The 23624-nt window shown below is 47.5% G+C and overlaps 2 protein-coding genes across 3 annotated transcripts in view; one reads left to right on the top strand and one right to left on the bottom strand.

The window, feature by feature from the left end:
* FAM20A (FAM20A golgi associated secretory pathway pseudokinase) overlaps window positions 1-18157 on the bottom strand; it is a 48699-nt gene extending 30542 nt beyond the window's left edge. Inside the window, exon 1 of the mRNA XM_084837515.1 lies at window positions 17314-18157. Within this exon, the coding sequence (XP_084693641.1) occupies window positions 17314-17651 (338 nt within the window). The 5' untranslated portion in view covers window positions 17652-18157. The remainder of the gene's footprint in view (window positions 1-17313) is intronic.
* The window catches only part of LOC146353864 (uncharacterized), a 101600-nt gene continuing 95678 nt past the window's right edge, over window positions 17703-23624 (top strand). Inside the window, exon 1 of one of the 2 annotated variants that reach the window (XR_014788193.1) lies at window positions 17703-17855. The gene's annotated coding sequence lies outside the window, so the exon portion shown is untranslated. Of the gene's footprint in view, window positions 17856-19205; window positions 19307-23624 lie in introns of those variants that run through there. The other variant, XR_014788191.1, reaches the window with a different exon arrangement.

Here is a 23624-nt window from a genome sequence, read left to right on the forward strand (position 1 = left end):
TCTCAGCTATATAATTTTTTCATGACTGATTCCAAGAACTGAAGACATGTTCTGGGGCTAAGCTCTACTTAGCTCTGGCTCAACTGAAGCCCTGGAGGAAAGGGGCGGTAGTGTTGTCTTTCTTTCCCTTTCCTTATCGGGGGCATACGTCCCATGCTCTCGGCAATATGTTTGCTCTAATAATGTCTGTCATTCAAAGCAACACACGCACACAGCACCAAATTGTTAACAACCCGATGGTGATGCTAGGTTTATTTTTATATTGTGGATTTGGCCCGATGGTTCTTTTGCTGTCAGAAGCATAATGGGCATATATTGACAAAGCACTAACACATGGCCTTACTTGCCAAACAGGGAGTATAATATTGACAAACGAAAATGGCTTAAATTACATGGTGCCTTTTTGTTTGCTTCAGCCGTCAAACCCACCAGACAATTTTTCACGTCAGCCTCATTTACCATCTTCTGAGTCTTGCCAGGCAAAATTGCACAAGGCATGAGACCATCCAAATGAAAAAGAAAGCTTTGCTCTGGTTCTAACGGGCAGCTTTCAGGGAATTAACACAGGGAAAAAAGGAAATGGAAGGACGAGATCCTAAAAGAGTGCAACTTTACTTGGCAGTGAACCTTGTGGTGGGTATGAGCGTGTGTCAGCCTCATAGCGATGGCTGAATCTGTCCATTTGAGTTTCTCATTTTTCCAGTCTTAAGTTTGGTTTGTCTCAAAGTTTGAGAATTTATCTGGTCTTAAGTTCATTTCATCCCGAACGTTGATTTTTTTTTAATGTTTGCATGAAAATTCATAAAATTCATTTTTATACATTTCTAATAAATGTGTTTTTGTATGCATTTTGCCTATTACACACATTTTTTTCAAGCAATTTTCCTAATATAATACATTCTAAAACATAATTTCCCCTAAAATATGCATTTTTGTATGCATCTTTTGTTTGAAAAATGCTCAATCTGCAAACTGTGAAATGTATAAAGCTAGGTACGGAAGGTATAAATATAAATGAAGTGAGATGGCTGGCTACCAAGGAGAGGACCTTGGCACCCCAACTGTGGAATGCCCAACCCAAAGCAGCTCACCTGGCACCCACACTGTGGTCTTTTCAGCACCAATTGAAGACCCTCTTATCCTCCCAGGCATTTTAGTCCTTCAGTTTTTGCTGTCTTTAAATCTGTTCTTCTATTTAAAAATCTTTGCACTGTTGCTGGTTTTTATTTCGGTTTTGTATTGCAGTTTTAACCTTCATATTATGTTTTCTCTTGCTGTATGTTATGGTTTTAATTGTTGTGAACTGCCCAGAGAGCGTTGGTTGTTGGGTGGTTGGGTGGTATAGAAGTGTAACTAAATAATTAAATAAGGGCGCAATCCTATGAGAACTTGGAGGCAGCCGACTATCCAATGCAGGGTGGGCAGAGTGCGGAAGGGATCATCTCCTCCATGCTCTGGCCTCCCTGCATTTGCAGTTAGATGGCCAATTTCAGCTGTCTAACTGGGGTGCCTCGGAGCGGGGGGGAGGGGAGGCTGGACAGTGCATAGGAAGCGCCATATTGGCACTTCCATAGTCTACTCCCCGCCCCGCCCCCTTTTCAGCTGCTCTGTGCTGCTCTTATGAGCATGGAGCTGGGGACAAACCGTACCTCCTACGAGGCAGTGGGGGCGGAGGAGGGGAGTTGGATTTCTGGGAACCAAGCTCAAAGAGCTGTCTCTGAGCTCAGTTGCCATAAAGTGAAAAATCCTATGGCCATCTAGATTCTGCCTAGCGGCCATAGGATTGCACCCTTAATGACTCAGTGTAGTGATGATAGCAAATGCTACCCTTGGAGGGTAGGACTAGAGACCCAGACACCATAAAAAACAACTAATAGGGTGATTGGGGGTTGCAGGTCAGACATATTTAGGAGCTCCTTACAAGAGCTGTTGAGAGTTTGACTCTGGAAACAAGTTCGGAGTCCACCTCCACTCAGGCAGACAGAGAAGCCCACACCCTTCTCTAGGGAAGGTTTGCAGGAGAAACCTAAAGCCATGCCTGTCAGCGACAATGTCAGAAAGGGTATGGTAACACTGGTTGCACTTCTCTAAGACCTATTTGTAAGGGCCAAAACAGACATTACTATTCATAACTGTGTCTAGCAGCACAGATGAATAGCAACATCTTTTCCCTGGGTTTTACTCCTGGAGTGCCTTGGAAGCTTATCTACGGTTTGTCAATGAGAAGACAAATAATGGCAGGCAAGCTCTCCTGAAAGACTCCTCTCAGTTGACAAGAGGTGGCAGTGAGGCTCAGCAGGCCTGTCCAATGCCCTGCATGAACAAGGTACGCCCTAAAATGTGCCCCACCCAGAATCCTCTGCTTCAGACCTGGGTTCCTCCATAATGGAGATGGAGTTCCTCAGCAGGCAGGTCAAGGAAGAAACATTTCCCAAAGGTCGAAAGTTTGAAAATTACTGTGCTAATGCATAACAACCATGCTTTGCTCAGATGCTTTATCCAATAGTTCCTGTGATGCTTAAGAGTATGATGAGTGGAATTCTGAGTAGTGCAGTTGCTCATTAAAGGATGAGAATAAGCTCTGGTGTCTGTTTCTGAATGGGAAAGGAACAACAACAACAACAACAACAACAAACATCCCTCTTTGTCCACTTTTTGGATTTCTATTAATTTCTTCAGCTGATTTCCACATCCTGCAATCAACGCCTAGCTTCCTAAATGAAGTGTGGAAAAGATGTGGTGCATGAAACAGAGTACATTATAAATGGGCTTCGCTGGGCTACCAGGTATCATCCAGTTTCTGTGTAGGTGAACATTTGGAGGGCGCACACACACTGAATTGCCATTTGTCTCAAGCAACAGGGATTCTGCCTAACTGCTATGATGCTGGGTTCTACAGGAAGCTCTCCACCCCCACCCCACCCCCCACAATTCATCTGAGAGATGTAGGTCACTCATATCTAGGGCTTTCACATTTCTCTTGGTATACTTGTATGTATGCACATTCAAAAGCTCAGCAAAATATGACATTCTTGATATCAGCATCTTTCAGAAAAGACATTCTGATCCCTTTGCCTGAGAGGTGGATGTTTCTTGGTTGTCTGGGGAATGAAAAGCCTATAGGCATGAGCAATGAAAACAGTCCAAATGAGCACAATTCAAAATTTTACTGAACTTCTGTTTACATTGAATTGGATCCAGATGTAGCCATACTAAGAGTAGATGCACTGAAATCAATGGGACTTAAGTTAGTAAGTAACATTCCTGTGTGCCTTGCTTCCTGGCAAAATGGCCTTAGATGAACACATTTATTGTGGTAGAGGCTTTCATAGAGAAGAGACTACAACATCAGACGGATGAAGTAGAGTGAAGATGATGGAGTGTGTATGTGTGGGAGGGAAACTGTTTTGCAAGGTGAACATAAAAGCTAACAAAGATATACTGGCAGCATAGTTACCACTTATGAGTCAGCCAGCTGGAGTTAACACACTTCAGTCCTTAAGGGTGGATGAACTCATAGAAGTAGGTAGGTCAAGGAGCATTTCACACTAGTAGGCTTGTGCTCAATTTTCAGGATACCACATGCGAGATGATTACTATCGGTAGTGACTTAACCAGCCTATGTCCTGGTCCAGCCTAAATGAAATTATGTTGTTTTTGTTTACTTTGAGGATTGCTTTGTATCTTTTAAGAAGACACCGGCATTTTCACAAGTGCCACTAATAATTTCACTTAATAGCCTGGGATGTTTCACTTGTAGATATTATTGTGGTATAGAAGCTTAGAAAATGGCAGTCAGCAGACAGAACTCTTTACATCAAATACACACATTAGTCTGTTGAGAGTTATTTGCCTTGTAAAATGGGAAATAAAAAACAAATTATTGCATGTGACTTATATGCAGGGCTGTCACTTGATTAAATACATTGTTGTTAATTAGTTCTCAGAGCTGTAGCAGATTGTTTAAATTTGTATATAAATATATTCTAGATTTCTAATGAAAAATTACTTCATTGACTTATTTATGTGTTTATTTGTAGGCATATTGTGCTGTTCTTCCAGTAGAGAGCAACAACACCAGTCTTAAACAAACCAAACTGAGAGGTACAGTGCCTGTCTGGTAAAGAACATAAGAACTGCCTTGCTTTGCATGCAGGAAGCCCCAGTTCAATCTCTGGCATCTACAGGAAGGGCTAGAAAAATTCCTGCCTGTAACCCTGAGCCACTGCCAGTCAGTGTTGGAAATACTGGTCTAGGTGGACCAATGGTCCCCTAGGGGAGGGGCCACAGCTCACTGGTAGAATACATGCTTTGCACGCAGAAGGCCTCAGGTTCAATCTCCAGTATTTCCAGGTAGGATGAAGAAAGAATTCTACTGGGAACCCCAGACAGCCACTGCCAGTCAGTGTCCACAATCCTGGATTAGATGGACCAATGGCCTGACTCAGTATAAGGCAGCTTCCTGTGTTCGTACACACACACACACACACACACACACAGTAATATGGGTGGTTCCCCCCTCTTTCAGAAACAAGAGGCACACAGCAAGGAAGGCCATTGGTCTTGCCAAGTTCTGAAAGGAAAGACTGGGAATGGCACATGTGGCCAGGAACATCACTCTTTTGAGATGGACTAAAATGAGCTCTGATTTCTAAGGATCCGACCTGTGGAATTAACCGCAGACTAACCCCCTCAGGCGCACGGAGCCCATGGACTTTCGGGTCTTTTCTTTTCACTTTCCCAAAACTTGTGGGAAATATTTATTCGTAGGAAAATACACAAGCTTCCTCTGAGACTGGGAAATATACGTGGGGAAAAGTTGAATGGGATGGGGGGGGGCAATACGCTAAATGTCACATACAAAGGTAAATTATGTAAATTGTTGCGAACCCTCTTACAGAATTATTTGTGTATTTCTGTGCAGAATAACCCCCCCCCCCCGAATCCGTCTGTGAGCAGATGACGGAAGAAAAGGCGGCTGACAAGCTGCAATACGCAGGCGGAGAGATTTTACATAGTCCGTGCATCCCTACCTTCTCCCCAGTTTTCACTAGGGAGGTACTATTCTGGAGGTCCACCTAAAATCTTCTGTGAGCCACTAGTGTAGACTGATTCTCTCTCTCTCTCTCTCTGTCGGGCATTACTCTGGTACAGGGTGGAATTGGACCTGGACCATTTAAGTCATTAGGCAACACCCTATATTCGAGGATACCCTTCCACCCTTGACTTCCTGCCTGTCAAAATGTCAAGTTGTTCACATCACAGAAGCATGGCAGGTTCAATCCTATGGGGATAGGCAGCTGCCTCCGAACTCAGAGGCGTCTGACTTTCCAATGCAAGGTGGGTGGAGCGCGGAGGGGATCTTCTCCTCTGCACTCTGGCTGCCTTGCATTTGTGGCTAGACGGCCTATTTCAGCTGTCTAATCAGGGCACCTCGGACTGGGAGGGGGAGGAGGCTAGACAGCGCATAGGAAGTGTCATAACAGCGCTTCTGTGATCCCCTCCTCACCCCCAGGAACGCCCCCTTTTCAGCCACTCCACGCTGCTCTTAAAAGCATGGAACTGGGGAAGAATCGCACCTCCTATGAGGTCAGGGGGAAGGGCGGGGAGTCAGATTTCCGGGAACGGAGCTCGGAGTGCTGGCTCTGAGCTCGATTCCCATAAACCAAAAAATCTGATGGCCGTCTAGATGCTGTCTACCAGCCATAGGATTGTGCCCTAAGCGAACTGGATTCCGTATGCAAAGAATTCTGTTTTCAGAAAATTGCTTTGCTCCCCTTGGTTTCATTTGCATTTGGGCACTAAAGCAGAGACAAATTTAGTGTTAGCACAGCTTGTGAGAATCCCAGAAAGGTCCCTGTGTTTATGAGTGCCATATATTGCATTCCAAAGTGGCTGAAGAATAATCAATACTGTCTCTCCCCAAAAGAATACAATGCATTGCTAAGTCAACACAAGGGCAAATGGCTTGCCCAGACAGCCCAGAAGCAATCCTGGTAGTAAATAAGCAAAGTAACAACCCCCCCCCCAAAAAAAAAAGCAAGTAGCAAAGGGCAGATAGACTGCAGTAGACAGAAAAAGTAGACAGAAAAAGAGATAGAAAACTCCAGGGTGGATGGAGTGAAGATACAGAATAAACATCACACGTTTATTTAATATTGAGCAGGCGGTTGGACCAGATGTTCCTCAAGATCCCTTTTAACTCTGTGATTCTGTGTTGCTATTAAGTGCCCAACATTTAGCATCATCACACGTTCTCTCTCTCTCTCTCTCTCTCTGGTAATGTTAAATGCCATCATATGCGGCCTGATTCCCTTTAAGGCACCCTTAGTGCAACTTGTTTAAGGAACTTCTGTCCTGGTTTTGGAATTAAAATGTCCTCCACATATGTTGTCCAGTTTCTAAAAGTGTAAACTCTGATTGCCAAGCACTTTGTTTAAAAGAATTGGAAGAGCAAAACATTACTGGTATGGAATGCCTGGAATTCAGACATCTATGGGATAACCCTACTCACAAACTCCTCTTATAGTATCTTAGTTGCAGGCATCACACCAACACAGGGATTGCTCATACATTGGTCCAGCATGTCAGTTGTATATGGGGTGGGGTGCAGCTCCAAGCCTTGGTCTTCTATGTGCCCCCACACCACTGTACACAGAACACACCGTGTGATCAAATCCCATATCAGTACATCAGGTATGTAACCACATCCTTCCACCCCAAAAAGTGGTGGACAAATCCAGTGGGCAGCACATTGGAGTCAAATCCTGCAACATGTTCTACAGGCAGTGAAGGGTATGCACAAGCCAGAGATTCACTGCTATACCTCATTATGTATAAAGTCTCCATACCTGAGGCCTTGGGATCTGGATCATAGGTTTACCTGTTCGTTATCCCTTTATCAATTGGGTTTCTAATTTTAATTTTATGTTAGCAGTTATATTTGAATGCAAATTTGATCAGCATCAAATCAGTCTCCATGAGCTCACCACATAATACAGGGTGAAGAACTTTTTTCAGCACACATTCACTCATGTGCAATCTTCTGTGCGGGGGTGGCGAGGGTGGTGGCGAAGCCACATTTTCTTTCTCTCTCTCTTCCCTTCTCTCTCCCCTGGCCCTTGGGGTGAGGGGAGGAAGGTAATCATATATATATATATATATATATATATATATATATATATATGGGGAGGGGCTCTAGCTCAGTGGTAGAGCACCTGCTTTGCAGGCAGAAGGTTCCGGGTTCAGACCCTGGCAATTGCAATTAAAACGGATCAGGTAGCAGATGATGGGAAATACCCTTCTGCGAACCCCTGCACTGCCAGTCAGAGTCAGTAATATTGGACTAGATGGCGAAATAGTCTTCACCTAGTATAAGGCAGCTGCTTCTTACATAACATTTATATTAAATATCAGTTAAGTTTAAAAAGTGTACGTTTGTAACCAAAGAAATCCATGAATCACAGATAGTTCAGGACATATGCAGTGTACAACACACAATATCCTTTCATTCTGACCCTTAAACATTCAGAGGTCTTCCGTAATAGCTATTCACTCACACTCACCATCAACCTTGTCGTCTGAAGCTATCTGTGGCGTGCCCATTTAATAGCACAACAACTTGGCTTAGATTAGTCCTTCTGCAAATTCTAAATCAATATCCATTTGCAAGAACTCCGGCATAACCTCATACTGCTTAAACACTTGCTACTTAGCCAGCCTTGAATATTTCACTCGCTCCTATTGTGATTAAGTACAGCATCGTCTCTGCTTCAAGCACTGTGCCTGATGAACCGTGTGCAAACTCCAGAATCCTATGAAAATGAAAACACTTCTCCAGCTAAAGGCTATTGGTCTCATTTATTTTAGGGCCATCTGAACGTTGGAAATTGCTTTCACATCACTAGGGAAATCCTCTTGTTAGCATTTTAGTGCTTAAGGATGAATTTTCAGTATTTCAATTGCCAAATTGCAAAGGAGGGGGACATAGGGCTCCTGCACCTTTGATCACTGTATAGAAGGGAGAATTTCAGCCAGTGCAGCTTTTCTGACTCCTGCAGGATAAGATCCACTTGCCATAATCCATTACAGCTATTAAAAGGTAAAGCAGTCCTATTTCTGGGACTCCCTTTCACAACTGTACTTCTGCAGGAGCTGAAAAGACCACAAAGCCTTGCAAATCAAGCATTAGAACAAGTGGTGAAGATACAGAGCTTGAGCCTCAGCACTTTTATATTTCAGATTTGAAGCCAATTCATTTTCCACATTCAATTATACTCTTTCATATTAAGCCTTTTGTTATCTGTCACTTCAGGACTTTTCCCCTTTGCTTCATTTATGGCACAATCCTATGCAGATAGGCGGCCACCTCCGAACACGGAGGCAACTGCCTATCCAATGCAGGGCAGGAGAAGTACGGAGGGATTGTTCTCTCCGCGCTCCTCCTGCCCTGCATTTTCAGCTAGACAGCCACTTTCAGCTGTCTAGCCACAGGACAGCGGAGTGGGGGAGGAGGCTACCGGATGACATATTGGATGTGTCGTGCCGGCAGTTCCGCTCTCTGCCCCGGAATGCCTCCCGGCACGTCCCGTTTTGGCCACTCCGTGCTCCTCTTGTGAGCGCAGAGCATGGGGCTTCTCCGTGCTGACTCTGAGGCAGTGCAGAAGGGGGGGAAGGTCAGTTCTCCGGGAATCAACTTTGGAGTGCGGTCTCCGAGGTCAGTTCCCGGAAAACAAGATATCCTATGGCCGTCTAGCCGCTGACTGGCAGCCATAGGATTGCTCCCTTAGTTTGTTATTTGTATAGTGACTTTTTCCCTCCTGGAAGTCCTGAAATACAAAGATATTATGCAAACAACATTTTCCCCATCACTGCATCTTTATACTGGGTAAAGCTTCAACTACTTACATGATTCCTCAACCATCCCTCTCCTTTGAGTCTTAGTTCATCTGATCATTAGCCCAATCAGAACTGGGTTACAATGTTTTCCCCCGGTGAAACCTAGATGCCTTTAACTGTTATGCAACAGGCAGAAATTCTATAGGCATAGCTCCCACATATTTGCTAAGCTGGGAAGTGCACTTGATAGACATCTCCCTGTCACACAGTTGTTAAAGGCACAGTGTATAAAACAAACTCTCTAGCAATGAATACATTTCAATGGCTGCTGAATAAATTAAGATTCTGGAAATCTGGATTCAGACCTGCAGTAAGCAGCCAAGAGACTTCTATTAGTCTAAAATACAGCACTGTTTTGGATGGGCTGTCCCTGGCATGGAAACCTTTTCCAGTGTGCCATGGCTAGTTTTTGCATTAGGGATGCTTATCCATCGGTCACTACCTAATGACCCCTTTTTCTTGCAAGTCGTCTTTTGCTCTGAACTCAAAACAGTGCAAATTCCAACAAGCTTCAGTTAACAGTAGTATCTTGGAAAGAACAAGAAGCCATTAACTTTTGGATGCTGAGACAATCAATCAATCAGCTGCAAACAATCTCCACTTGCTGGCTAGCTGGTTTTTGTATGACAGTGACCCATTTAGTTAATTTCAAGGATCTCCAGGACATTCTCTCTTCTACATCCATTCCTTTCCCATGCTCTCATTTCACTTTGGCCTCACCCCTTCCTGCTCACATTCTCCCCTTTTCTTCTCCCACAAAACCTTTCAGAGTTGCTCCAGGCATTAGCCAGCTCAAACCCTGGCCAGTGTGCTCCCTTTTCTCATTACGAAATAGTTGCTTTCAAAAACCTGCCCAGCACCATTATTCTGAGGCCACGGCCTTTGGTTTTCAGCTGCAATGGATGGAACTTCTGGTTCAGTCCTGAAACTTGTAAAGGAAGACAAGATTGAAGCACTCCTGAGCATGTGTAGAATGAACTTCCTTTAGCACTGAGACCTGCTATGGAGTCCCGCTATAGAATCTAGGGAAGGGGCCATAACCTAGTGGCAGAGCATTTGCTTTGCAGCCAGAAGGTCCCAGGTTCTGTCCCTGGCATCTCCAGGTAGGCCTAAAGACTCCTGTCTGAAAACTAGGGCTGTGCACCACCTTGGTACAAAGTCCGAATAATGAGGCAAAGCGGGCTGATTAGGAGGTGCCTTGTTGTGATAGAAAGCAGATCAGACCAGCATCAAGGCACCTTGAAGCGAAGCGGCTCCTCCACGAAGCGCCTTGTCTGCCTCGTGTATTCGGAGCCCTTCTTATGCCTTCTGAGCAGCCTAGACAGGCTGTCTCCAAAATGTATCAGCTTCTGAAAGATCACAGGGAGGGGCAGGAGGAGGAGGAGAAGGAGGGAGGGGGGAAGGTGAGAGAACGTGGAGATGCCAAATGTATAAATTTGAGAGAGATTTGGCCACTGGGAGAGGTCGGGGAAGAGGAGAGGAGAGGGGGGAGGAGAAAGTGAGCTTTGCTGTGAGTCAGCCTCCGTTTGCTCATTGTGAGAGAGGTGGTGTTACTGGAGAGGAGAGAACTGTCTGAATGCTATTTGGCTAGAGCAGTGGTCTCCAAAGTGGGGTGCACACACCCCGGGGGGGCAAGATGATCCATTGGGGGGCGTGAGCTGCCTGATAATTGAGCAGCCTCCCACTGCCCTGACGAGTTGCCACTGTGTGCAACGATGGCGGTGGTGGCAGCGGTGGCAGCAGGAGGATGGGACGGGAGCTGAGAGAGATGCTCCATGGCATTTCTCTCTCCGCTCCAGTCCTAGCCACTGGGAGCAACTGCCCCAGTCTCTGCCAGGAATGGCAGAGGAAGCCTTAACTCTTCCCACTCTCCTTTGGCAGGATAAACCCGAGAAGAAAGTACATGCTATGGGGACTGGGTAAAATGAGAATCCATAAAATCAAAAACGGATCCTCATGATTTCATACGATTTTTGCAGAGCAAATCCCCCAAACCACCATCCAATCACAGAGCATATCTGCCTCTGGGGACTGAACCAGAAAAATCCCACATCCACCACTCGTGGGCTCAGCCAAGGTGCAAAAAATGGATCCTTGGCAGGGATCCTTTTGATTTCATATGAGTTTTGCAGAGCAAACCCCTCAAACCACCATCTAATCACAGAGCACATCTGCCTCCACAGAATGAACCAGAAAAAACATGGATCTGCCATTTGCAGGCACAGCCATGGCACAAAACCAGGGAAAAATGGCTCCCCTCATTCCCCAGAACAAGACGGCTGCGGGCGGGTGTCCAGAGGGCCTAGGAGGAGGCAGCGCCAGCACAGCCAGCCCACCCTTATTGGCAGGAGTTGGCCTCCAACTGGGCACCCTCCCCTCCTTCCAAGGAAGGGAGAGAGCGCAGTTGGAGGGTGACTCCTGCCCCTGTGCCTGTTGGTGGTTGGCAGGCTGCGACGGGCAGCAGATTCCCTGGCAGCGGCTTCCCTGGCAGCAGCAGTGGCAGTGGCAGCTCCCCTGTTGGCGGTGCCCACCCCCACAAAACAAGGAGAACAAGGGCCCGGGTAAGGAGCTGGGGGCTGGACGGCATGTGTGTGTGGGGGGGCGAAGCAGGATTCGGATGTCTGAATCCCGCTTTGGCTTTGTAGGCTGAGGTGGGTTGGGTGCCCCCTGAATCAGCCCGAGCCGAATCAGGCCCACCTGGGAAGCCCCAAAGCGGCTTCCGAGTCAGATCGGGGATGGGGGTGGGTCCATGCACAGCCCTACTGGAAGTTGCTGCCAATCAGTGTAGACTATACCAGGCTAGATGAACCAATGGTCAGACTCGGTATAAGGTGGCTTCTTAGGTTCATTCTGAAGAATAAGGGTTCCATCAAGCACCTTAGCTTGAGCGTTTGCTATAGGCCCCACCTCACACCCTGCCTGATTCTGCCCTGACATCCACCCCCTGATTCCCCCCCCCCTTATCTCAGGCTCTGAACCTCAGGAGAACGGGAAAATGTGTCAAGAAGTTACACTGAAGTCAGTGGGGCCTCCCTAGAGTGAGTAGCGCAACCATTTCAGTCACTGGTCCTATAGAGCAGGGGTGGGCAACATGTGGCCCATGAGCTACCTGCAGCCCTCCCCTGCAGCCCCCACTGAGTCCTGCCATTTGGCGGTAAAGCTTTTTGATGGAAAATTCAGCAGTGGGGCAGTGGTGAGAGGGTTTGTTGTTGTTGTTGTTCAGTCGTTAAGTCGTGTCCGACTCTTCGTGACCCCATGGACCATAGCACGCCAGGCCTTCCTGTCCCCCACTCTCTCCCGGAGCGTGCTCAAGTCCATATTCATTGCATCGGTGATGCTGTCTAGCCATCTCCTCCTCTGCCGTCCCCTTCTCCTTTTGCCTTCAGTCTTTCCCAGCATCAGGGTCTTTTCCAGGGAGTTTTCTCTTCCCATTAGGTGGCCAAAATATTTGAGCTTCAGCTTCAGTATCTGTCCTTCCAATGAGCAGTCAGGGTTGATTTCCTTTAGGATTGACTGATTTGACCTCCTTGGTGAGAGGGCTGCACCCCCCCAATAGGGTGTGGAGGGCAATGTGGCCCCCTGAACCCCAGAAGTTTCCCACCCCTGCTGTCGAATAAGGGCCAAGTGCAACATGATGACAGACATTCATGAATAGCATTCTGTCTCTGTAAACTTTTGCAAGTAGCAGCTGCGTGGAGGGGAGCTGGCCCAAACTGGGCCATGGCAAGGGGGAATGGAGGGTTTAACTCTTTCCTTCTTCCCCATGAAAAGCCTTCCCCCATGACACTGCTGTTTGTTCTGTGTGGAAAAAACATACTGTTTCTCCAGATCGTCCACCAACTCCCAAGTTGAATGAGGCCAAAGAGCTACTCTCTGATCTCCACCAGCATGTCTAGTTTGGCCCTAAGTGACAGGCTTATTTATCTTTATTGTCACGTCTCAGTGGTTTAAACAGAAGTACAGATATTCCATTGAACCAGAGCAAGGTCATACGCTCACATTGATCGGCTTCTTGGAACTCACACCAAACTCCTGTTCTTACATTATTACTTTTTTTTCCCCTTTAGTGACACGTAAGCAGTACTGATTAGGGACTAAGTGCAAAATAGACACTGTGGCAGGTTTGTGATAAGGATCTTTGGCTCCCGTGCCAAAGCGTTCAGCTTGATTTTTCCTGCAGGACAAAAGTGACCCTGTTGAGTTGAAAGACAGCCCTGCGTTAAATAAGCTCAGCTGATGCACTGAGAGATCACTCAACTTGCTCCCCAACACAGCATCTATTTGCACCCAATTACATTTTTGAACACCGTGCATTTTAAAAGCAAATGGCTGCAGTCTGAAACATGCACTGATCTAGATGTACTTGCCAGAGCAATCAGTAGGACTTACTTCCAAGGAAAAGTGGATAAGACTGAGGTGTAGAATGCTGTTTCTCCCCATTAGTCTATTCATTGTGATCTGCTGCTGAAGTCATGCATGAAATCTGGGGTAAGGGACTCGCAAAAAACAAACTACAAATTAAGCCTCACCCAGGTCCCTGATGGTTTATTGGCTGCAACTATGCAGGGAGAGATTCATAATAATTAGGGCTACAGTGTTTAATTAATTGTTTGGGTAGATCAATTTTAAAAGCCTCCCTACACACACACACTTTTTAATACAAGTACTTATATAGGGTTGTATCCCATGCCAGTCCTACTTAGAGTAAACCCATTAAAATGAATGGAACTTCAGTCAGACTAATTTTGGATACAACCCATAAGCTGCATGTGGCAGGCACCATCTCAAAAGAGGCGCTCCTCTTCCCTCTCACGCAGGCAGAATGCTTTGCCCAAGATGACGCCCACTATAATACTTGTGTGCGACATCAAAAACCAAAGAAAGGATGCTTCTTGCTTCAGAGTGATGTTCTTTACTCACGTGGAAATGTAATCACTCTTTTAATTAAGCAACTAAAACTCACATCATTATTCAGCTAAGGTTTCTTTAATTGGGAGACACAGACCTAATAACAACACTTAGCCTTTATATGACACTTTAGACTGTGTGAAGGGAAGTGTGTGTGTGCGGATGTAAGAAAGAGAGAGAGAGAGAGAGAGAGAGAGAGAGTGTGGGATGGCTCCAGCCCCGCCCATCGCTGGCATGAAATCCCAGGCAGCTTTTGCCCAAGGAAATGCAGCTCACGGTGGGGTGGGGTGGGGTGGATTTCTTACCCATGCTTTAGAGCAGGGGTTCTTTCACCATTCCATTTTGGAGAAGCTCTCAGAGGCTGCATCCCGGTGGTGGGCAAAGCTGAAGGCAAAAGGGGTGCGGCTAAAATGTCAGCATATTTTCGTTTAAAGCTCTTGCTGCGAATAACTTAGGGGAGGCATTTCATCCTTTTAGAATGGGGGAAAAACTGGATAAAAATCAGAAAAACACCAAACCATCGGTGGTTGGGGGAAAGGGGGTGGGGCTAAGGGAAGGGAACATAGCCCTCTGGGCAACCCCAGAGGGTTGGACTGGGACCCCAGTAGGACGGTGGTCATTCGCCGACCACCAGTCAGAGGTTCTGCACTCCTGCTTCAAAGGACTGTCCTTCCCCTTTTACTACGCTCACACCAGGCTTGTAAATAGCCGCTTGCCTGGTTGCCTCTGGACAGGAAGAACTGCTTACAGTGACCAGGCAGGAAAGCCTTTCAAAAAGTTGTTTCCTCCCACCACCTTTTAGGCTACAAATTCCTACCATGGGTACATAGATAGACTAGTCATTTGACTTGTGTGTGGGCTAACACAAGGTGTTTGTGGACTCAATTGCAGGGCTAATTCAGAAATACTTTAAAAGAAATTTCTGGTTCTACTCCTGATTTAATTTCATCGTTCAGAACTGATATTAGCTTCTGCACAAATGAGTACCGTGACTGAAGGACAGCCATTTCCCTCTCCCTTCACTGCTTTACTCCTTAAGTACACTTTATGCTGATGAACATGTTTTGGCTTTCTGATCTCAAGGAGTAAGGGAGTACTGCTGCCTTCCCCAGCCTGGTGCCCTCCAGATGTTTTGGACTACAAGTCCCAATGTTCCTGTTCATTGGTAATTGCTGGCTGGGGCTGAAGCCCAAAACATCTGGAGGGCACCAGGTCCAGGAAGTCTGGAGTGTAGAGATGGTCACATCTTGAAAGGTCACATCACCAAACTTGCTCTGTCCAGGAGGACAGATTTTTCTGCTCAGAATCTCAGGACAGTCTGCATTCTCCATTCTTGAACATGCTTTTCTCCTCTTGGAATTTTGATCTGCACCAAATTTTCCAGCAAGAAGGACATTAGATTTAACCCTGCACTGCCAATGAAGAAGCATCAGCCCTTCAAGAGAACTATAATCCCTAATTTCAAAAACAATAAAACACAGATGACGAACAGAATTAATTTATGATACGAAGTGTTATATGGAAGGATTTTATGGGGTCTGTGTTTAGCACAGGAAAGTAGGAGCAGTTCACACTTTATAGCAGCAGGCATATAGTGCTCCCTGTGAGGAGCTCAGAGAGAGTTGGTTCAGATGGTACAGAAGCTGACTAAGGGCGCAATCCTATGCATGTTTAGACAGACAAAAAGTCCTACAGCTCCCAGCATTCCTTAGCCAGCATAGGGAATGCTGGGAGTTGTAGGACTCTTTTCTGTCTAAACATGCATAGGGTTGTGCCCTAAACTCACTGCTGCTTGTGTTGGTAGGATCAGGTCAGAGGAAGGAACTTGTGCAATATCCCAAGGGATTATATTTTACAGTGAATTTTGTTGCTACAGACCAACTTGTGGTTGAAACAGATGCGATATGAGAGACTTGTGGCTGGGTTTCCAGATCTTTTCCCCACTTTAAAGCGGTCTCAAGAGCGGTCTTCCCCAACCTGGTGCCCTCCAGATGTGTTTGGCTGTAACTCCCATAATTCCCAGCTAGCATGCTGGCTGGAGAGGATGGAGTTATAGTCCAACACATCTGGAGGATGCCAGGTTGGAGAAGGCTGCCCAAGAGGCTGCAATCACCCCTTGAAGCAGGAAAAACATGCACACACAAGTACTTACGGTACATTGTGGCTATCTGACCCCACCCCAACCACCCCCGCCGGTCTTATAGCAGCTTTGGGGCAACTGAGAGAAATGGGTTAGGAAGGGTTAAGCCCCTCTACCAGCACCACAATCCAATGCACCACAGTGCTGGTCCACTCGGGTCAGGATGCCTTTCGGTGATGTAACTCCCAGGTGGGAGCCCCCCTCCAGGCCAGGCCCCTGGCCATCCAGACACATGACCTCTTAACCTCCGGACTCACTGTCAGGGGCTCCCAGCTTTGGGATTCCATCCTCGAGAACACAGCCTCAACGTGACGGACTGTTCTGTAGAACAGCCAGCCATTAAGCACGGTCCCCTCCCAGCTGCCTGGGGAGAACCACCCTCCTCTCACCACAGCGTAGGATGCAAGAATGGTCCATGCTGTCATGACAGGGAGCCCACCACAAACCCATATCATCAGGAGCCGGGGAGCACAACATGCAGCATGCTGCCTTCTCAGCCCACAGGTAAGCCCATCTAGCCTGCTCTAATGCAGCCTTCACCACCTGGTGCCCTCCAGATGTCTTGGACTACAGCTCCCAGCATTCCTGATCATTGGCCATGCTGGCTGGAGCTGATGGGAGTCGAAGTCCAAAACATGTGGAGGGCATCAGGTCTGTGAAGGCTGCGTTCCTGCATGTGAGAGCAGCCTGATGTGCAGAAAGCTGCAGGTGACACTTCACGCGGCATGGAGAGAAGCACATCCGCCTTACCAAAAAGACTTTGAGCCTTGCAGAAAACCTTTCCTGAAGCCCTGCATGCAATGCCGGGCAATATGGACCAATCCTCCGATTCAGACGGTATAAAGCAACTTCATTCAAAGAAAGAGGCGAAGGATGGAAACGTGCAGTCTGACCCAGTGTATATTTGCATGGAAGGAAATCCCCCTGAATTTGGTCAATAGTGGCTGCGGCCTTCGGAAACCATCCCGGCTTTTGGGCTGCACCAAAGAAGGCAGCTTTGGCATGGCCAGAAGTTGCTTCAGCCAAAAAGTCTCAGGGCAGCCAACGAGCAAGTTAAAATACACATAAAATTCAATAACATAAAACATTTGACTTTGCAGTTAACTCTCCACGCCCGCCCCCAATACACACATACAATACAAAATAAACTGAGGGGCCATCCGATTTCACTGTTGAAGAAGAGGAGCGCGCTTCTAGCCCTCATGACAGGAAGAAAGCACGCCCACCGTTTCCAGCTTAGGAATCGCGGGTCCATCGGAGAGAAGGGGCCCTAGGGGCAGGGCGACCGCAGGCCAGGAGCGCTCTCCCCGCCAGGGCCAGGGTGCCGAGTGCGCGCCCCCACCCCCGCCAGGGCGACGCACACGCACCTGTTCCAGCGAGCCACTTTCCGGCGGTAGTAGCGCAGCGCCTCCTGCCCGCTGAGCAGCTTCTCGGCCGGCCCCTCGGGGGCGCTGTAGAGCGGGTGCGCGAAGAGCCTCCGCAGCTTGGAGCCCCGTCCGGCGGCCTGGCTGGTGTCGTCCCGGTCCGGCGGCCGCATCCGAGGCTCGGGACCGGCGGCGGCGGGGCAGGAGCAGCCCGGCGTGCCCGCGTCGGCCCGGGCCAGGCGCCGCCGCACTTGGGGCCAGAGGTGGAAGTAGAGATCGGCGCTCAGCAGCGCCCCGAGAAGCAGCAGGACGAGCAGCCGGTCGCGGCGGAGCCCCAGCATGGCCAGCCCGGCGCTCGGGGTGGGGGCACGATCCACGCGCGGGGCGGCGGAGGCGCGCTGCGAGCGCGCGCGCGCCCCGGGCGGAGGAATCCCCGGGGACTGGAGACTGGGGAATCGCGCCTCTGGGAAGGGAGGAGAGGCGAAGAGACCGCAGCCGCGCCGAGCGCAGGCAGGGCCTCTGCCCCGCTGCAGCCGCAGGAGCAGGTGAGCGGGGAGGGCAGGCTCCCTCTTCTCGGGAGGAGTGGCGAGGCGAGGCGAGGCGGCTGGCAGCACCGTTGCCAACTCGGCTTTCCCGATCTGCCCTCCCCAGGCAGGCAGGCAGGTTCTGGAAGGATGGAGCTGCGCGGGGTGGGGAGAAGAGGGAGGGAAAGAGGCACGACTAGCCTTACCTCCTACCCCCCCCTCCTCCCAGCCGCGTCCAGCTCGGCGGCGGCGGCGGCAGCAGCTCCAGAGGCCGGCGGGTCGAGAGCTGGCCCTCCTGTTCCCCGCAAGTGGGTGGCTTTTCCTACCCCGCCAGCCCCGAAGCGCTGCCGAAGCGTCCTGGGCAAGGAGGAGAAGACGCTCCGCTTCTGGGCACAGAGACGAGGGAGCGTGGAAGGCAGGGAGAGCCGGGAGACGGAGCTCGCCTCCAGCTGAGCAGCACCAAGTTAGGACCTCATTGGCTCGCCGTGGAGAGGCCCAGCCGAGCCACCTTTTGGACGGGACCAAAGAAAGCCACGAACGCCGTTCTGTGAGGGAGACAGAAATGATAGTTTGGGCGACTGGCAGAATGTGTGGCTGTCCCCTCCCCACCTCCTGCCCCTACATTTGATAACCACAAGAGAATGCCAGATTTCACTTTTTAAAAGGCAGGCACGCTTCTAGTCCTCAGGATGGTACTTTTTTTTTTTTTTAAACTGTCTGAAGGTGGGCTAGCTGTTGTCTGTGTCTTTGTAACCCTTTCTGTTGGCATGGGACAGACAACTGTGTGATTTTACTGATTACATTAGCGCCAACTTTGGGATGCTGCTTTACATATTCTGAGACGCTAAAGATAGTGTCCCCAGAGTGTCATCTTCCGAATCTCAATCACGGATCATTTTGCCACAGGCTAAAGCCTTACCTGGGAAGGTGGAGCAGGGTGGGTTGGGGGCTTGTTGGCTGGCTGGCTGGTTCTACAGCAAAACAAGAAGGGTTAAGAAAGAATGGATTATTTTTGCCCACATTTATCCTTGCATGTTGCCCTCTTATGTTTAAACCATTAAGTTTGGGGATGGGCTGTAGCTCAGTGGAGACTGGTGGCTCTGATTTTGGTGAGGCTGTGAATCAGTCAGAATCAGCCAGAACTCTAAAGGAGTTATCGAAGGTGCTGAAGCACAGCCCCCAAACAGGCTCAGCACCTTGGAGAGCTCCTTTAGAGTTCTGGCTGGCTCTGACTGAAACCCAGAATAGATTCGCAGCTCCACCAAAATTGGAGCTAACAGCCTCCACTGGGTAGATCACATGCCTTGCATGGAGAAGGTCCCTCCCCCATCCAATTCCTGGCATCACCAGCTATTTGTAAAGGACCAGGTGGCAGGTGATGTGAAAGAACCTTCCCTGCCGGAGACCCGGGAGAGCTACTGCCAGTCATAGCAGACAAGAATGGGCTAGATGGACCAAACACCTGACGTGCCGTAAGGATGCTTTTGCTGCAGATTCTGGTTTCTTTCCTGCGGAAGCAGCGCATGCACCCAAGGCACTCCCTCTTTCCTTCACATCCCTTAGGGAGGCCATTTCACACACTCCTCTGCTCTGTTCCATTCCCATTTTCTTAGGTAAGCTAACTAGAGCTCTGTGAGGGCCTCATCATCAGGCAGGGCCTGTAGCTCAGTGCAGAGCACCTGCTTTGCGTGCAGAAGGTCCCGGGTTCAATCCCTGGCATCTCCAGGCAGGGCTAGGAAAAGAATCTCGCCTAAAACCCTGGAGAGCTGCTGCTAGTCAGTGTTGGTAATAGTGAGCCAGAGCAGGGATGTAGAAGCTCTGTCCTGCAGGCCTAATCCAGTCTGTGGGAGCTTTGGATCCCTCGCAGGGCCCTGCCTCCTTGGTTCCACAAGCCTCTCCCCTCCCCACGCCCCACCCTTGGAAGTTACCAGTGCCTTGTGCACAGGATTCCCCAGGGAGGTGGGGAGAGGTATCCCCAAGGTTATCTCTTATTAGAGATAACAGCAGGGATTCCCCTGTGCTGCCACAGGGGATTCCCAAGCTGGAGGAGGGATCCTCCACGGGTGCCTAGGCCACGGAGGCTTTGCTCTGTCTGGGCTTTCCCCTGATGTCATGCAGACTGTGGAGGGCTCGTGTGTGTGTGTGTGTGTGTGTGTGTGTAATCTGTCCCCCACCCCTAAATGGTTCTGCTTCCTTGGCCTAGAAGAACCAGTGGTCTGTCTCAGTATAAGGCAATTTCCTATTTTCCTAAGTATGTTACTACCTATCTGTTACTAAATGTGTCCCCTTCCCTTCCCTAGCTCAGAGTTAAGCATCTCAGAGCTGACATGTCAGTGGTAAAACAAATCTTGAAAAGAAAAGAAAGGATGATAAGGATCTACAGCAGAACAGAAGGGGATAAAGAACTGATTGCGAGATTGCCTTTAAAGTGTAAGCAGTAAGATATTGGGAGGGGGGGAGGGGATGATTAATATAAGAGATTTATGTTGAATCACTTATTTGCTCCTGGAGAAAGAGGTCAAAGACGGCTTGGAAAGACAGTTATTTAAAAAGATTTCTCGGCTAGGTGAAATATCTTCGTTTAATATGAATATTCTGGCACAATTTATGTTCTTCCTTCAATCTTTGTCTCTTTGGAATATCACAAATTAAACTATAAGGCTGGGATGATTTGGCAATTGCCATTATTTGGGCAAACGAGCATCACAGAATTACAAGACGTGTCATTTAAAGTCTATCAGAGGGGGGTGTAGCTCTTCCTTCTCCCACAAGGTATTGACATTCCTGTCAGTCATGTTTGTCACAGTGGGTCTCTAGAGGAGTTGATCAATGGACACAGTTTGAACAAAGATATTTCTAAATTCCATTAAAATGTGTATTATGGGCTCCAGAGATATGTAAATTAGATAATGTTAAACACAATCCTAGTCTTTGGGGTATTTTAAAAAATGGAACATATTTTAATCCACAGTAAACTCTTCTATATCTCCTGCAGTGTCCCCCACCCACCTTCCGCGCCCAAAGATTTTAATTTGAACACTGTTATGGGTGACATTTCTACATTGTCAGTAATTAGATATCAAGTTTTTCTTCCAAAAATGACCAGCTAACTGTAATGAAATGCCATTAGATGGTAATGGAAATAGATTACCCTTCTTTCAGTTTCTTCAGTTGAAACATTATATATTAATGAAACATCAAAACAATCAATCGAGAAATAGAACATTATTGGAAAAAACAACTCCTGGGGAAAATTGGGACTAAAAGAGAGAATCTCACATTTGTGTAATGTTATAATGGGAATTAAACAGTGAATTGGCAGTTGTTAAACTAACTTTCATACAGTTGAACTACTTTGTTGGTAGCTAGCTACAATATGCAAATATTAATTATTTAATCCATTAAGGAAAACTATTTAGGCAATTCATTATTATCATACTGAAAATTCTGTATAAAATATACCTGTTGTAATACCAAATCAGTCACTTAGGGCGCAGTCCTATTGATTGTGCCCTCGGTGATTGGAAGGCCCCAAACCCGGAGGCATCCGATCAGCCAATGCAGAGTGGGAGGAGCGGCAGTGGTGATCTTCGCCTCCCTGTCCTCCTGCCCTGCGTATTTCACTAGATGGGCTTCACTAGTGAGAGTGCTTTGGAGGGGGAGAGAAGGAGGCTGGAAGACACTCAGGATAACTCGTATCCTGGCCTCTCTGGTCTCCTCCCCTCCCACTGGAACACCCCCTTTCCTCCTCTGAGGTCGCTTTTCCAACCTCAAAGGGCATCCAGCACAGTTCTTTCTGTGCCGGCTGTGAGGGGGTGGGGGAGGAGGGTCAGATCTCTGGCTCCCCTTTCCGAGGTGGAGCGCTGTCTCCAACCTCGGAAGGGGGACACTGAATAATCCTATGGTCTCTGGGATGCTTTCCCAGGGGCCATAGGATCACTCTCTTACAGTGCAATTCTGTGCATGTCTTGTCAGAAATAGGCCCCACTTAATTAAATGTCACTTACCTCCATTATATAGGATAACAGCCTGAGGGCAAAACAGACATTACTTTAAATCTGTATCAAAGTCTTTAAAAAAATTTTTTTATGTTAGAGTAGGTGCAGGGGCCCGATGCAGATTAGGACCTTTGTGTAGTGGGGCTTTAAGATCTGGATTGGGCTCACTGCACCTACTGTAGAGCAAAAATGAAAAGATGTAGCTGCTAGACATGGATTTAAAGCAATGTTTGTTTTGGCCCTAAGAAGAATATAGGTGTGCCTGCAACTATCAGCAGAGGCTGTGACAACCTTCTCCACTTTCATTCCTACTGTGAGTTGCAAGTGTGTAGTAGCATTTCTACGGACCCTGGCAGTACTCAGTCTGGCCTGGAAGAGAACAGTTGCATCAGAGGGGTGGGAAGGCCTGCCTGGAGTTTTTTGATTGCAGGTTTGTTTTGACTACTTACAGGTGCATGCTAGGATCAGAGCATGTTTACTCAGAAATACATCTCACTGAGTTCAGTGGGGCTGCAATTGTAAACTAACTAATCACACTTACAACAGAATATGTGCCCTATGGAAAACACTGTAACTTACTTTCAAGTAAACATTCATAGGATTGTGCTACACATCTTGGGTAAGTGTGCTTAGGTTTATAGACTTAATCAGGGATCCTTCTAAAAGTAAAGTAAGTTTTTTTTTCCATGAACGGTTCAATTCATACAGAATAATTTGCAGAGGTTATGTGAGCAATGTAAATGTTTAATATTCCTAACTGCAGTAAACTGTTTCATCTGACAACAACGAGAACAAGTGAAATGTTTAAATTTTCAACCGGGGTGGGGAAATAGCCGTGCTTCAAAGTAGTTCTAAAAGTAGTTCCAATTCATTTACTAAAATATAGTTAACTAATAATTAAAAGTACCCTGTAGTTAGTAGTTAAGGGAGCAATCCTATGTCCCCTAGATATGTCCCCTGCGGAACATAGGGTATTTCAGTTTCCTGGATCTGAGCTCAGAGACAGGAAACTGAGCTCTCCATCCCCGCTCCCTCACAGTCACAGCCAGCATGGAGGGAACTGCACTGCGTTCATAGGAGGGGAAAGGGGATGTTCCCAGGAGTGGGGAGGGGAGGGGAAGAGACTGGGGACATGGAAAAATGAGGTGTCCCCAGCCATCCCCAGCCCCTCCCCTCCCCTCCCCTCCTGGAAGCCTCCGCTAAATGGGCGAAATTAGTTGTCTAGCTAAAATGCAGAGTGGGAGGTGCAAGGCTTCTCCCACTCTACATAGGATACCTGTAAGCCTCTGAGTTCAGAGGTTTATGAGTAGTCAAGGTGCATCCCATAGGATTGCACCCTAACTTACTCTTTCAGTAGTTAGTGTACATCGGTAAAATTAAACCTTATGAGCTAATGTAGTTAAAGCAAGGGGAGAAAGGACAGGGGTATCTAACTGAACAGGAATGTTGAAATAAGATCTGGAATTAAGATTTCATTTTCTCACTGAGGTTACATTACGTGAATATTACTGTAAAATAATATCTAGATAGTATGTTGCACCATTGAGACATGAGAAAATTGTGCATAGATGCTTTGGTAACTTCCAGAAAAATTGACACAAGAAGAGGGCATACATACATAACTGGTGGGACTTGGTGGTGCTTGTAAATAAGTTGTCTAAAAGTTGACCATTGGGATCCATAGAGGCAATGGTGGGGTCTTTCATCTAGATTTCAAATGGGTCTGCTATTATTTGCTGAAGACTGGATATCAGTCTTTTGTTGACCGAATTAAATCTGTAGGATGACTGAT

This window comes from Heloderma suspectum, chromosome 2, assembly GCF_057233095.1.
Source record: "Heloderma suspectum isolate Gila_16-S chromosome 2, 16-S_ref, whole genome shotgun sequence".
NCBI classification, from domain to species: Eukaryota; Metazoa; Chordata; class Lepidosauria; order Squamata; family Helodermatidae; genus Heloderma; species Heloderma suspectum.